Source organism: Emydura macquarii, unplaced genomic scaffold (genome assembly GCF_026122565.2).
Source record: "Emydura macquarii macquarii isolate MOO-44397 ecotype Brisbane River unplaced genomic scaffold, CSIRO-AGI_Emac_v2 contig_1254, whole genome shotgun sequence".
In the NCBI taxonomy this organism is placed as follows: domain Eukaryota; kingdom Metazoa; phylum Chordata; order Testudines; family Chelidae; genus Emydura; species Emydura macquarii.
This window is the reverse complement of record NW_027131391.1, coordinates 4,962,086-4,978,203: the sequence shown is the minus strand read 5'-3', so window position 1 is coordinate 4,978,203 and position 16,118 is coordinate 4,962,086. Positions and strand designations below refer to the sequence as shown.

Sequence of the window (16,118 nt, the reverse complement as noted above, 5' to 3'; positions counted from 1 at the left end):
CGAGCCAGCCTCACCACGTACGTACAGGCTGCCATGTGTCCCAACAGCTGAAGGCAATGCCTGGCTGTCGTCGCGGGGGACCTGTGGAGATTGTCTATTATGGTAGCCATCGCCTCGAAGCGGGGCTGTGGGAGGAAGGCTCTGGCCTGGGTGGCATCCAGGGTGGCCCCGATGAAGTCTATGTGCTGCACCGGGGTGAGAGAAGACTTCTGCTCATTGATGAGCAGCCCCAGTCTGGTGCATGTCGCGCAGGTGACTTCCAGGCTGTTCCTCACATGGGCCCTGGACCTGCCCCAGATCAGCCAGTCGTCCAGGGAAGGGAAGATCTGGACCCCTCTGCGGCGCAGGTGTGCCGCCACCACCGCCATACACTTTGTGAACACCCTGGGGACGGACGAGAGGCCAAAGAGTAGGGCCGAAAACTGGTAGTGGCAGCCAGCTACCACAAACCGGAGAAAACGTCTGTGGCCGGGAAGGATGGAGATGTGAAAATATGCATCCTTTAAATTATGGGCAGCATACCAGTCCCCTGGATCCAGTGCGGGAATGATGGAGGATAGGGAGACCATACAGAACCTGAGGCATCTGATTAATTTGTTCAGACAGCGGAGGTCTAATATGGGCCTCAGGCCCCCCTTTGACTCGGGGATAAAGAAATACCTTGCACAGAACCCCTTTCCTCTTTCCCGTGGGGGAACCTCCTCCACAGCCCCGAGGCGGAGAAGAGAGTTCACCTCCTGTATGAGAAGTTGCTCGTCAGAGTGGTCCCTGAAGAGGGACGGGGTAGGGTGAGAGTCTGGGGGGAAAACCGTGAGTTGAAGGGCATAGCCCCTGTGGACTACACCAAGGACCCAGCAGTCTGAGCTTATGTTCTGTCACTCGGTGTAGTACGGCCTGAGTCTGTGAGTGAATGGGGTTGGATCCAACTGGACGGTAAGAGTGCCACCCTCGGGCGCACCATCAAAATTGGCGCTTGTTATTATGCCTCTTGGATGGGCCTTGTTGAGAGCCCGTCGAGGACCCTTGGTGGTCCCGCTGGTTAGGCTGCCTATACCGGTCCCGACCCCTCCTGGGTTGAGGGGGTTTGGGAGGTGGCCTTGGGGCAGGCTGGGACTGGCGCTGTGCCTGCGGCCGAGACTGATGCCTTGAGGCCTGAGGTGTGTAAAGTCCCAGGGATTTCAATGTGGCCCTGGAATCTTTAAGGGCATGCAGTTTGTCATTAGTCTTTTCAGAGAAGAGGCCAGCACCATCGAAAGGCAGGTCCTGGATGAAGTGCTGGACCTCTGGAGACAGACCCAATGACAAGAGCCAAGAACACCACCACATCACAATGGCCGAAGCCATGGCTCTGCTGACGATGTCTGCCGCATCACTGGCTGTTTGTAAGGCCGCCCCTGCCACTGCAGCGCCTTCCTCAATAACCGTGGCGAAGTCTGCTGCCTGGTCCTGTGGCAATCTCTGCACGAACCTCTGCAAGGAGGACCAGAGGTTCAGGTTGTACCTGCCGAGGAGCACCTGATGATTGGCAATCCTCAGCTGCAGGGCCCCCGTAGAATAGACCTTGCGGCCAAAAAGGTCTAATTTTTTGTAATCCTTATTCTTGGGGGTATTGCCCTAGGACCCCTGCCTCTCTCGTTGGTTGGCGGCATCCACAATGAGAGTTCCCGGAGCAGGGTGGGTGTACAAATATTCGAACCCTTCCGCGGGGACATAGTATTTTTTCTCAGCGCCCTTGGACATAGGGGCAACCGAGGCAGGGGTTTGCCAGAGGGTCTTGGCCAGCTTCATGCACTGGCAGGGCGACTCTAGACGGCCCTGCTGACCCCGACACACCAAAGAGGGGGTCCTCCTCCTCAGACATCTCCTTGAGTTCCAGCTGTAGATTACTGGCCACCCTCCTCAGCAGCTCCTGGTGTGCCCGGAAGTCTGGCAGGGGTGCCCTATGGTCCCTGGCAGCCGCATCATCAGGGGAAGAGGAGGAGGATTGCGGGAGGGGCCCTGTGGAGGGATCCTCCCCGGGGTCCGATTCCTCCTCCGAGGAATGGCCCTTGTCTGGCTGGCTTGAAGGTGGGGGTGCTGGCTGGGCCACTGAGGTCCCCATCTGGGTCCCCCAAAGCCCCTGGTGCCGGGCGCGTTGGGTCTCGTCTGGCGCCGGGATCCATGCCGGGCTGTGTGCCGGGGACCTGGACCAGTGCCAGGCGCGTTGGGTCTCGTCTGGCGCCGGGATCCGTGCCGGGCTGTGTGCCGGGGACCTGGACCAGTGCCAGGCGCGTTGGGTCTCGTCTGGCGCCGGTATCCGCGCCGGGGATCTGAACCGGTGCCGTGCTGGACTCGGTGCCGAGATGCTACAGCAGGAACTGCGACCCTGACGCGAGGTAGAACTGTATCGTTGTCACCTCTTGCGTGAACTTCTCAACCGCCCTCAGTACCACGGTGTCGAGGAGCTCGACGACTCAGAGTCAGAGCTGGGAGGGGAGCGCACACTCTCAACTCTCTGCGACCGCCTGGGGGGAGACTTCGACTCCTGTGTCTGCCACCCACTGGGGCCACCCAGCACGGGTTTACCCCGAGACGCTGGTCCCTGCGCCCTCGGCCAAGGGGGGGACGGAGGCGTGGGCATGCCCATGAGGGCACGTGCCGCAGCGAACGCCTCCGGCGTCGACGGCCCTTGCAGGGGCACTCCACCACCCCCAGGAGTCGGGGGAGGCTCCCTGCGAGGAGATGCAGGTGCCGGAGTAATCTCCACTCCACGCGGCTGGTGCATCTTCTGACCCCCCCCAGGCCGGGCTGGCCATGCGAGGGAGTCCTGGCACGCGGTGTCCTGTTGCTTTTTCCTTCTCGGCACTGGGTGCATCAACATCGGTGCCGGTGGAGCGCTCCGCACCGAGGAGACGCTCGGTGCCGCAGGAGAATGCGCCGGTTCAGAGTCCGGCCGAAACACAGACTCCATAAGTATGGCTTTCAAACGCGCGTCCCTCTCCTTTTGGGTGCGTGGCTTGAAGGCCTTGCAGATTTTGCATCTGTCCTTCCGATGCTGCTCTCCGAGGCAGCAGTCGTGAGGGTCACTCACTGGGAAAGCCCTGCCACAAGCGGCACAGGCTTTGAAGCCGGTTGAGTCAGGCATGGCCCAACCTTAAGCCCCTGGGGGCTGTCTATCTATGTATCTAACTACTTAACACTTAACTCTAACAACTATGCTACTTAACTAATTAACAGTTCTGTCAATTAACCACATGATACAAAAGGGGATGCTACTTGCAAGAGCAAGAGGCAGATGTTCCAGGATCCATCACAGGCGGAAAGAAGGAACTGAGGGCCCACAGGACCGGCGGCGCCTGATATACCGCGGCATGAGCGCAGCACTCCAGGGGGTGCCTGAGCCGGCCCTACGGAGCTTGCTAAGGGGAAAAAAGTTCCGGGAACCAATGCACGGGGCACACAGTCACCTATATGGGAATGGATATGATCAATCACTCAAAAGTAGAACACAACATAAAGAAAAGGAGCACACTATCAGAACTTGAACAATACAACTGACATTATTCCAGAGACCTCACAGTACTTGTTATAAGGGATTATCTTACCTTTTGTTAACAGGCTTTTCATCTTTCTCATAAGGCCTGATGAACCATTTTCCAATCCTTATGAAGTTTTTATCCATGAGGCATCTACAAAATAATTAAAACATCAATTACTTATTACAACTTAAATGTTAATTCAGGAATTTCTTAGGATATTAAATTCAATAGAATATACAGCTGAATTGCCATCATACCAAGTTCATGTTATTAGCATGAACCTTCAAAGCTCTCCACAACTCTGCCCCTTCCAATTTACTTGCTTTGGTCTTTACATATCACAATTCACCCTCTTTGGGCCATCAGTAATGCCAGTTTGAATCTATATTTAACTGCTTCTCTTACACAGTCTTTGCACTTACTTCTACACTATCCTTTATGCATGGAACTTCCTCCCTGAACAGATCCATCATTCTCTTCTTCAAGTCCCTCTTGTACTCTAATGCTTATAAGAATTAGTCAATGAATAATGACTAAGTTAACAAAAAGTCAGAGATATCTGATATTTACAAAAAAAGTAGTATGCCTATATCCCTCTCCCACATCCTTTTTTAATTACTTCTCTCATTAAACTGTAAACACTTCAGGGTAGGGACTGTGTACTCCCACGTGTTTGGAATGTGCATAACACAGTGTGGCACTAATGGAATACAAATAATAAATAGTGATGACAATAATTTATTAATGCATTAGTTTTCCTTCACGTGACTCATGTTATTATGAATTATGGTGATAAAACTTATTGAAACTCGAAGTTAAAAGCAAAATATATTTATTGTCTAATATGCAATATTAACTGCTAATAATAATATTGCTAATAATTACGGTTTTGATCAATGTACATGGCCCAAAAAATGGGTCTCTCTCATTAAGACTTTCTCTTTCTTTCCACAATGGTAGGTTTCTTCAGGAATTTTCCTAACTCACTAAACTATACCGAAAACCAACTGACTGCAATATGTATCTTCATGCCTCCAGCTTTCACTATACTGAAAACCAACTGACCGCAATACGTATCTTCATGCCTCCAGCTCTCACCCTGGACACATTACACGATCCATTGTCTACAGCCAAGCCTTAAGATACAACCGGATTTGCTCCGATCCCTCAGACAGAGACAAACACCTACAGGATCTCTATGAAACATTCCTAAAACTACAATACCCACCTGGAGAAGTGAAAAAACAAACTGACAGAGCCAGATGGGTACCCAGAAATCACCTACTACAGGATAGACCCAAGAAAGAAAACAACAGAACCCCACTGGTCATCACCTACAGTCCCCAGCTAAAATCTCTCCAACACATCATTAAAGATCTACAACCTATCCTAGCAGATGAGCCATCTCTCGCTCAGGCAGTGGGCGACAGACACATCCTGGCTTACAGACAGCCCCCAACCTGAAGCAAATACTCACCAGCAACCATACACCCTACAAAAAATCCAACCCAGGAACCTATCCCTGCAACAAACCCCATTGTCAGCTCTGCCCACACATCGACTCTAGTGACATCATCACTGGTCCTAACCACATCAATCATACCATAAGGGGCTCATTCACCTGTACATCCACTAATATTATATATGCCATCATGTGCCACCAATGCTTCTCTTCCATGTACATTGGCCAAACTGGACTATCACTACACAAAAGGATAAATGGACACAAATCAGACATAAAAAATAACAACATCCAGAAACCAGTGGGAGAACACTTTAATCTCCCAGGGCACACTGTCACTGACCTGAAAGTTGCTGTACTTCTCCAAAAAACTCCAAAAACAGACTTCAAAGAGAAACTGCTGAGTTAGAAATGATCTGCAAACTTGACACATTCAAACTGGGTTTAAACAGAGATTTGGAATGGCTGTCTCATCACAAGAGGTAAATTGTTTTGCTCACCCATTCTCACCTCCTACTCAATGACTGTCATTAGACCTCAAGTACCTGGCTTTCATCCACCTCCCCCATTGTTCTCTATGCACTTGTATATTTATATGATGATCCTATGTTTCTCATTTCTACCTCTGCATCTGACGAAGTGAGCTGAGCCTCACGAAAGCTTATGCCTGCGAAAATTAAATTTGTTAGTCTTTAAAGTGCCACAGAACTTTCGTTGTTTAAACTGAGAACAGTTCCCTGAATTACCTGTTTTTTTCTGCTCACAAGAGATGCATACTATCTCCCTACAGAATCCACAGACTGTGGCTCTAAAAGCTCAATGAAGGAAACATGTACTGATCTCTAACAAATCAGAAGATTGGGAGGGCTTAGGGAACAGATCCGAAGCAGGTCTGAAATCCAGGAAGAAGGGTGGGGTCTCAGAGTCCAAACAGGAACATTTTCACTGCTATTTTTAGCCCCCTAGCACAAGCTCTGCCAGCCTGAGTCTGCTGACCCAGGCTCTGAGACTTGCTGCTTTGGGTTTTGTTTGTTGTTTTGCAATGTAGAAGTACTGTAAAAAAAACAGTACAGTTGAAACCATGCTAGTAACACTGTTTCTTATTAGCTCAGTCTTCCCGAACAGCGTGAAATCGTTTTCTTCTGCTTCCTTCTCCTCCTCCAGGGAATCCTGTTAATTTATCACCACCTCCCTGGGAGTGTAAGCAGCCTTATTATGCTCTTCAAACATAGTTTGCAAGAGGAAAAAACAAGGAAATGTGATAGAAATCTGCTATCAATATTTATTTTTAAAGGAAGAAAACATTTTTCAAGATGAGATTTGAAAAATGGTTATATCTTTTCAGAAGAGATTTGTCTAAACATATCTTACTAGCAGAGTTTAAACTATAGTATGGACAAGGATTAAGAACAAGAGAAGCTGCGAAAGAAAATATAATGAAAGACTGGTGAAATTCCAGAGGACTGTAAAAGGACAAATATAGTGTGCCAATCTATAAAAGGAGAAATAAGGACAAACCGGGGAATTATAGACCAGTCAGCTTAATTTCAATACCTGGAAAGATAATGGAGCAAATAATTAAGCAATCAATTTGCAAACACCTAGAAGATAATACGGTGATGAGTAATAGTCAGCATGGCTTTCTCAAGAACAAATCATGTCAAACCAACCTTATCTTTGACAGGATAAAAAGCCTTGCAGATAGGAGGGAAGTGGTATATATGGTACATCTTGACTTTAGTAAGGCTTTTGATACTGTCTCGCATGACATTCTAACAAACAAGCTAGGGAAATACAACCTAGATCAGCAGTTCCCAAACTGTGGGTTGTGACCCCAAGTGGGGTCACTTCATCAGCAGATGGGGTCACGGCAATCCCGAGCATGTAGATGGTGGTGTTTTACAAAATGGCCTCCTACACAAGGCATGACCTCACAAGCACCGTATGCGCAAGGTCACGGTTGCACAGAGGATGCTATTTTGCTCTACCAAATGGCGCTCTCCATGCAGCATGACCTCACGAGCACTGTATGTGTATGAGCTCAAGCAGTCTAGAGGACGCCATTTTGTAAAGCAAAATGGCATCCTGCTTGCTGCGTGACCTTGCATGTACAATGCATGTGAGGTTGCAGTGCATGGAGGACACCATTTTTAAATGGCAGCTTCTATGCTGTCTTGGGTAGTGGGAAAAAACACATCTGAAAATGGGGTCATGAAGGGAAAATGTTTGGGAACCACTGACCTAGATGGAGCTACTATAAGGTGTATGAATAACTGGTTGGAAAACCATTCCCAGAGACTAGTTATCAGTGGTACACAGTCAAGTTGGAAGGACATATCGAGTGGGGTCCTGCAGGGATCAGTTCTGGGTCTGGTTCTGTTCAACATCTTAATCAACATTTTAGATAATGGCAGAGAGAGTACACTTACTAAGTTTGTGGATGATACCAAGCTGACAGGGGTTGCAAGTACTCTGGAGGACAGGATTAAAATTCAAAATGAGCTGGACAAACTGGAGAAATGATCTCAAGTAAATAGGATGAAATTCAATAAGGACAAATGCAAAGTATTCCATTTAGGAAGGAACAATCAATTGCACACATACAAAATGAGAAATGACTGCCTCAGAAAGAATACTGTGGAAAGGGATCTGGGAGTCATAGTCAACTGTAACACGGTTGCAAAAAAAGCAAATATCATTCTAGGATGTATAGCAAGAGTGTTGTAAGCAAGACACGAGAAGTAATTCTTCCACTCTACTCTGTGCTGATTAGCTCTCAAATGGAGTATTGTATCCAGATCAGGAAAGATGTGGACAAATTGGAGATAGCCAGGAGAAAGGCAACAAAAATGATCAAAGGTCTAGAAATCATGACCTATGAAGGAAGATTGAAAAAACTGAGTTTGTTTAGTCTGAAGAAGAGAGAGTGAAGGGTGACATGGTAACAGTTTTCAAGTACCTAGAAGGTTGTTACAAGGAGGAGGGAGAAAAAATGTTCTCTTTAACCTGTGAGGATAGGACAAGAAGCAATGGGCTTAAACTGCAACAAGGGCCATTTAGGTTGGACATTAGGAAAAGCTTACTAATGATCAGGGTGGTTAATCACTGGAATAAATTGCCTAGGGAGGTTGTGGGATCTCCGTCATTGGAGATTTTTAAGAGCACACCTGTCAGGGATGGTCTAGATAATACTTAGTCCTGCCTTGAATGTAGGGGACTGGACTAGAAGGCCTCTCAAGGTACTTTCCAATCTACGATTCTATGACTCTCCCAACCTCCAAGCCAGAACCAGATGGGTTTCCCCAATTCACTCCAAATTTAACGAATGTTTAATCTGCTAGATGGAAGATCTGATCTTATACTCTCCTTTCCTTTATGTTTTTCATTAATTTTCTTCAACACTGGTGGTGAAGAGTACTCAAAGTACATATTGTCCCTCCAATGCATCTAGCATGGTCTCAGGCAATACTGCCATATGAGAATACACTCTGCACAGCCTCTATGGCAAAAAGGAATAATCAAGGAAAACAAAAAATAGCAGAAAATCTGAAATAAGTGGCTGAATAGTCAGTCAGTCTAGGCAGCATAATATGTAAGCAAAAGAAAGCAGCCGAGGACCAAACAATTAATTTAGAAAAGCTGCATGATCCATATGTCATAAATCCATTTTATGCAGAAAAGTAGGAGTGGAAGGCAGGCAACCCGTGTTTTATTCCCACCGCTCCCCCCACTCCTCCTAGTTCTCTATATAACCTTGGGAGGGATTTCCAAAATGTAGGGTTCTACTCGGAGAACATAGTGACAACAGCTCCTCTTTTAAACCTAAGAGACTCCAGCGCAAGCAATGTGACATGGGGAGAGGAGCAGTTTCACAAATAGGTAGGTATCAAGTCTATATCAACACCTTAAACTTAATCTGGCAAAGCTCAGATGGCAAAACACTTCCATCATGCTTGTGGCAAAAAATATGCACTTAGGCCAGGTTTACACCAGAAAAGATATGGCATGTATATTATACAAGCAAAAACTCACAGCGCAATGACAAAAGCTACAGTAGCAAAAGCAAAAGCTAATATAACTGTCTACACTACTGCTTTTATTGGCATAGAAAATAAATAAATAAATACAAAGTCACACCCCATCCACTATTACTATATCAGCAAAAATGTCTAGTGTAGACCTAGCCTTACACCAAGTGAGCTACCACCTGGTACACTGCTTTAATCTCCAGGATGATTTAAGATTTGAGGTATAGCCTTATGCAGAACACAGCACAGTCATCTAATTTAGTGGTTAGAAAGGCATCGATCACGGTAGAACGAGGCACATCTTGGAAAAGTAGTTCCTTCTTCTCAGCCAAAGGCAGATGAAAAAGAAGGCTGTCTTGATTACAACTCCTGTATAATCATTAGCAGCAACTGGGGAATCTAATTTTGACAGAGGGACTCCTTGGCAAAGAGTCCCCTGTTCTTTGCAAAGTACTCTCATCTCAAACTTGACACACACACTCCACCAAACACATCTTACATGATATTTATCCATAAAGAGTAACGTGAGATATGTACAGAAAGCTCATAACTTGTCAAGATTCATAGTCATCTTGAGCTGTATGTACAGGCAATATTTAAGGAATAATGTATTACATTGAAAGTATGCTTTATAGACTTGGAGCAAAAATTAGCCACCAAGGGGTAATATGTCTCAGTGATGACCCTGATTCAAACATGAGGGAGTTGTCACCCCACTCTGTTCAGCCACTGATGCATTGCAAAACTCATTTGTTTGGCCTTGCTCAATCCCAAGACTTTCAATGGAAAACCATCAGACACAACTGCAATTGAACCCTCTTGAAAGTAAACAAAGGAACATTACAGCAAGACAGGGTCTTCACCCTGTCTATGAATAGAAACAAAAGGCTGTTTCCGTATAACACAGAGGAGGGAAAATCTTTTCATGGAGGAGGCATCTTGAAGAGTGAGGTGTTCTCATGAAAATTAGATCTTGGTTCCTGTGAAGCAAGCCAACTCTGCACAGACTGAATCTGGCAGTGGGGAGTGGAGGGAGAAAAAATATTTTATTATATAGGAAAAGGAACTATTAATAATATGTATAGACTCAGGTTTGCATTTTATTATTTTGTTTTGCATTATAACCATTTATTTCCACCACTCTCTCATGTTTCTAGTGGAATCTCTATCTTTTCTTAAATAAAGGCTTCTATTTTATTAAAAGTGGTACATGGTATACAGGAGTGGTGGTTTAAGGAAAAACTGGAAAACTGGTGTACACTGTACCTTTAGAGGCATAAGATCTGGGATATCTATGAGTAACCACTTTCAGGGCCTGGATATCACAAGGGAACAATCCAAGGAGACATGGGAATTGGGGCGCATCTATTGTTAACCTGCAAGGCAAAGACAGGACTGGCAGAGCCCTGATGAGAGTACTTGACTGACTAAAAGACTGGTAGTATAAAGAAACTGAGATCAAGCAAAGCACAGGCAAGACTCCCTCATATTGGAGAGATGGGGTAACAAGGTGACTCACGGTCCTGTATACTGTGAGAATTATCACAGTAACAGAACAGTATATCCAAATTGCAAATCTGAACAAATGTCCCAATCTATTCCACAGACTACAAATCATTCAACAGCAGTAGTTCATTCAGGTGAAATTGAGGTGTACAGCTGAGTACTTTGAACTCTGTAGCTCAGGTCTCCAGTTACTTTTAAGAGTTGCATTTTCTACTTAAATAGTGGAACTGCTATAAAAATTCCATTATGATTTTTGTTGCCTGTCTTTTGGCTTCTATTTCTGCTATATCTTTTTTGAGATAAGGTGACCAGAAATGAACAGTACGTGAGGTGATAGAATACCAATAATCATGTAATGGTATTATAATATTTGTATTATTATTTTCTCTTTCATTCTCACATAATGCCACATATTTAAGAGAACTCAGTAACACTGTCTAAAGGTAAGTAGCCAGAATGTCATGGAGAGTACAGAGTGCAACCCCAACTTTCTCAACTGTAGCTGTGTTCACCATATGACTCAAGGAGGATGAACTACTAGGCAAAGGTTGCTTAAAATGCTTTCATAATCTGCAAGCCAGCCAATGGCCAATTTTACCCCTGGCATGAGTTAGAGCATCCTTAATTATGTTGGCTAATAATGATCCCTTGGGTTACATGGAGCTAGGGATCATTGGAGCACAATGTGGCTATGGCAGATCTATGCCAGCTAGGGATTCCTCTGCATAAAGTGAATCCCTAGCTGCACTATTAAGGAAATATTATTCTCCCCTTCATACTGCTTCAAGATGCAAAGGGGATTTAGCAGTGACTGAAGATCTGATCCTTACAATCCAAAGGTCTTTCCATACCAAATTGTAGCAATTTTTAAAAAGCTGTATAATATACAGGATTGGAATTTGGGCAATAGCCCCATAATTTCTTAATTTAAAAAAAATCTTAGATGTTTTCCTTTTATAGAATCAGAAAAATCTCTGAAATGTTTTTTTTAAACTTTATTTCATTCTCCTAATATAAAATGTACAGATTTATTTCCATTGATTTTTTTTTCAGAAAATAATTGTCGTCCTAGCAATGAGACTTCATATGCCAAAATTCAGACTGAGAGACAAGGTAGAGGAGGTGATATCTTTTATGAGACCAACTTCTACTGGTGGAAGGTGTAAGCTTTTTGATCTACACAATCTTCTTCAGCTCTGTGTAGCTCAAAACCTTATACCTTCAGCCAACAGAACCTAGATGGTGATTCTGAGGAGCCCTTACATCCAACTCATCAAAGACCCATAGATTATAGACTCTCTAAGCAAAAACTGACCATAGATCGTCATGGCCTTGAAAGAGCGATTATAATGTGTCAATAAACTGTATTTTAAGGACCTTGGGGTGGGGAGGGTGGTGAGGGAAGAAATATCCCAAGATAAATCATTACAGTCCCATTTAAACAAAATGATTTCACTGATTCTGTTAATTGATTAAAAAGAAGTCACAGTTTTAAAAACAATTTCTCAAACATTAACTTATACCAAAAAGTTAGAGTTTGTAAAACTATCAGTCGGAGTCAGATTTAAAATGCAGAGAAGCCAATTTAGTTAGCGTCTTAGTTAACTAATCCAAATAGATATTACAAGTTGCCTCAAAACAGTGCTAGATCCTACACATTATCATATTTGCTGTTATCCAAAATAGAACTAGTGGAAGGTGCAATGAAAAGTTTTACATCTGAATTTTCTAGCTCGCCTGTTTTTTACTCTATGTGTAAAATTATTATAAGCAGAAAGATAGAACAGATAATGCCAATTTAAAAAAAATTCTTAGTATAGTTCTATTTATATATCTTGTCAATCAATGGACTCTCAACTGGCTAACTAACACTAGCAGTTATATACTAACTGAAGGACTGGATACATGTATGCAAACACTACCTCAAGAGCGCTATGCAAATGAAATTAGCATTCGGTCTACTACAGTTAAAAGATGACTAAATGACAGATGATAAAAACATTTTCTCCCAACTCACTCTCTGAAAGAAATTAAAATATTCTGCACGAACACATGCTGCAAAATTACTATAATACCAATCAATAAGGGAAAGAAAATGGAACGATTTTATTCTGTATTAAATTAACTTTTTGTGTTGAAAATTCTGAAGTCTCTGCAGTAAAATTATTTTTGATAAATCACTGCAGTGCCTTATTCTGCATGCACCAGCAAATGCAGCCTGTTGGAAATAAGATAGATTGATATGTCTCGCATGCTTTAGTTACACAAAGTAACACTTCAAGGTGGTAAATAAGGTTCGCTTTTAATTAAACAGATTCTTGTGAATATTTAAAACAGAAGTACAAGTAATAATTCTTTATTTTCAAATTGCTGACAAACACTAAGAAAAGGCTTCACAAAGTAAAACACGATTCAAAAAGTATATTTAATTAAAATAATCTTTTTTAGACTATTCTGGATATTACTGCAAAACACAATTAAAATGCCTGAATTAGTAAAAATGAAATGTGACTACCATGCACAGAAAAATAATAGTATGATAGAAAGTGGTTGGGAACAAAATAAAACTAATACTCAAAAAGACTACACTGTATGTGAGTTAAGGATGCATATATAACATGCTTCACAGAAAACAGTGAGCGAAAAGTTAAGGTATCTAATACTATATGCTTTCTATTATTGCACCCAGAAACACGTATCTCACTAGTAGAACCATTACCATACAACACAAACAACCTCACCACAACACGAATTCATGCCACTTGCAGGGGTGCCAACCTTCCAGCAGCCCCTTTCTCCACACTACCTACCACCATAAACAGAGCAGACATCCCTCCCTATCATCTGCACAGCGTTAGAAAATAATATACTCCATTTTCTTCTATACTGTATTAGGCCCCAGTTTTGGATGGAGGGCACATTAATGGGAGCATGTTACAACATGCAGTATTTCATAGCTCTCCTAAAGTGTTAAAAAGTAGAATTGGTTGAAGTTTTGTGATAATGAAACTTCTTGCAGTGCTTTGAGAAAATTAATTTTTTTCAAGTTCTGTATTAGCTAATCACTGTCCATATGTATTCAGTTATGATGCATAAAGTTATTAAATTAAGCAAGAATCTCTGACACAACAATGGCTCCTATCACAAAGAAAAGGATCTGCTTCTGAATCAGTTGAGGATTTTTATGAAGTTCTTGATATTCGTCAAAGCTGATACGCTTTGTTGCAATTCCTCTTCTTTGTGAAACTGTTCAGCTGGCTCAAGACCTCCCCTCCAGAACAAGATGAACAGGTTTGACAAACACCCGGATCTTCACACTGCTGGTCATTGCTTTCATGAAGACCAGGTTAGGGTTAGGGCCAGCTGAATGGTTCACAAAAAACAGGATCCTCGACACAATAGCTGTTACTTTGAAGAGTTTCATGGAGCTTCCGGTCTTCAATGAACCAACAGATGCTACATCACAGAGGACTCCAGTCATCATGAATTTAATTCTCTGGCAGCTAACCATAGTGTATAAGGATTCACTTATGACTAAGAATACACTGTCTTTTTTGTTATTCGACAAAATAATTACATAATGCTAAGCAGCCCCAATTCTTACTATTTCTACATTTTTTATTTTTGACTGTTTATAGTTTTTTAACCGAGAGGGGGATGAAAACTCATGAAACTCGGAATGTGCATTTTACTGGGAGCGAATTTTTAATTGATTAGAACTTGGAAATTAATTAACCATTTAAAAAAAACTCTCTCCTACAATTCAAACTTTACTCAGAGATTATATGCTGAAAATTTAGGACAAACACACTGTTTTTAATATAAAACAATGAGGCTGAATTTCAAAACAGAACACAACCTTAACTCTAGCATCACAATAGCTCTGCTGTAATGTACTATCTTTTATAAAGTTTTGTAAATAAACAACAAATAAAGCAAGTTTCTTTGTGCAGTCTAGTCTTGCTTCAGATATGTTACTTTCTCAGGTACTCAAACATGGCTTCCACTATTGGGTATATTTTACCCTTTGCCTCCACAAATATGCTTATGAATACCATCACTTTGCTTGGTGGAACTGGCATAACTGAACTTTGAGTAAATTATCTGTCAATTTACCAGAAGGAAAAAAAATTATTCTAATTTTCATAGTGCCCACAAAATCTACAGCAATGCCGCATCTCAACTTGAAGACCCAAATTAAAGAGGAAGCATCAAGTGAAAAAAGGAAGAGAGATTAAAAAGTACAAGAGGCAATCCAGAGATGCAGGTTCAAGATGATCAATAAAAAAACCAGGGTGGATAAAAATCAATGGTTTGGTTTTTTTTAATTTAAAAAAAAAAAATCAGATTTTTTTAAATTTAAATCAGATTGGTTTTTTTTTATATCAGTAAAATACTAAATTCTCTCTCGTTTAAAAAAAGTTACAATTAAATCTCATCACAAACATGTTAAACCTACACTTACAGTCTCATAAAATGAATTAATGGCTCTAGTCTGTCCAGCCTAACTACCAGCTCTTGCTTCTTGAAAGTTCGGGGCTTTCAGTTTCTGTTTCTCATCAGACTAAAGTCACATGTGACGAAGGAAGACAAAGGCTGGATAGGATTGTTGTTGTTCTGTGCTTATGTGCTGGTGGAGCTGGGCCAAGCAAGGCAGAGGAGTTAGTTAAGACACCGTCTTAAAGGCACAGAGAGAATATTTTCATCATTTGGTATTATTCACTCAATGCTGCAAACGTAGCAAAGATGAGAAGATACTTAGAAGAAGAAACGGAAGGATGTTCCTTAACATATGGCTGCAGTGCCCATTTAATGCATCTTTTAGCCAAAGACTTAAGTACATCTTCTCCAGGAATAAAAGAAAACATTGTTGAAGTCGCAAAATACTTCCGTAACAAACATTTTGCTTCAACTTCACTGAAGAGAGCAGGAGGATCCAAACTAATTCTCCCTCAAGATGTTCAATGGAATTTTGTGGTTGATTGTTTTGAACAATTTATTAAGAACTGGCCTATTCTCATAAAACTTTGTGAAGAAAACCATGATAAAACAGATGGAAGTGTCTCATCTAAAGTATCTAACATTAGATTAAAGAGGAATATAGAGGATACGCTCAGTATACTGAAGGCTATATCCACAGCCTTAATAAAACTTCAGAGAAATTCTTGCTGCATTGCTGATGCTGTCAAAATTTGGAAGGCACTTCAAGAGACACTGAAGAAAGAAATACCTCACCAGAAAGTTAAACTGCAGGCAATAAAGAAGTGAATGGATCAAGCACTAACTCCACCTCATTTTCTTGCAAACATTCTCGACCCCAGATATAAAAGTAGATCCCTAGCTTCTGAAGATGATGATGCTGCCGTGGCATGGGAATCTCAAAATCACTCCTCAGTTATGCCAGTCATAATAAATTTCAGGGCTGGAGTGGAACCATTTAAACAGTACATGCTTACTGATGATGTTTTGAACAATGTCACTCCCCTGAACTGGTGAAAATCATTAGCCAGGCACCTTGAAACAGGGTTCCTTCAGTTGCTAAGCCAACTTTTTAAAGCCATAGCTTCCTCTGCAGGCACACAGAGAATATTTTCATCATTTGGT

The 16,118-nt window shown here is 42.6% G+C and overlaps 1 protein-coding gene across 4 annotated transcripts in view; it reads right to left on the bottom strand.

Annotated features, from left to right (window-relative positions):
* Positions 1-16,118, bottom strand: part of MED13L (mediator complex subunit 13L) — a 361,336-nt gene that overhangs the window by 177,072 nt on the left and 168,146 nt on the right. For all 4 annotated transcript variants that reach the window (XM_067550153.1, XM_067550155.1, XM_067550156.1 and 1 more), the window contains one exon: positions 3,585-3,668. In XM_067550153.1, the coding sequence (XP_067406254.1) occupies positions 3,585-3,668 (84 nt within the window). The remainder of the gene's footprint in view (positions 1-3,584; positions 3,669-16,118) is intronic.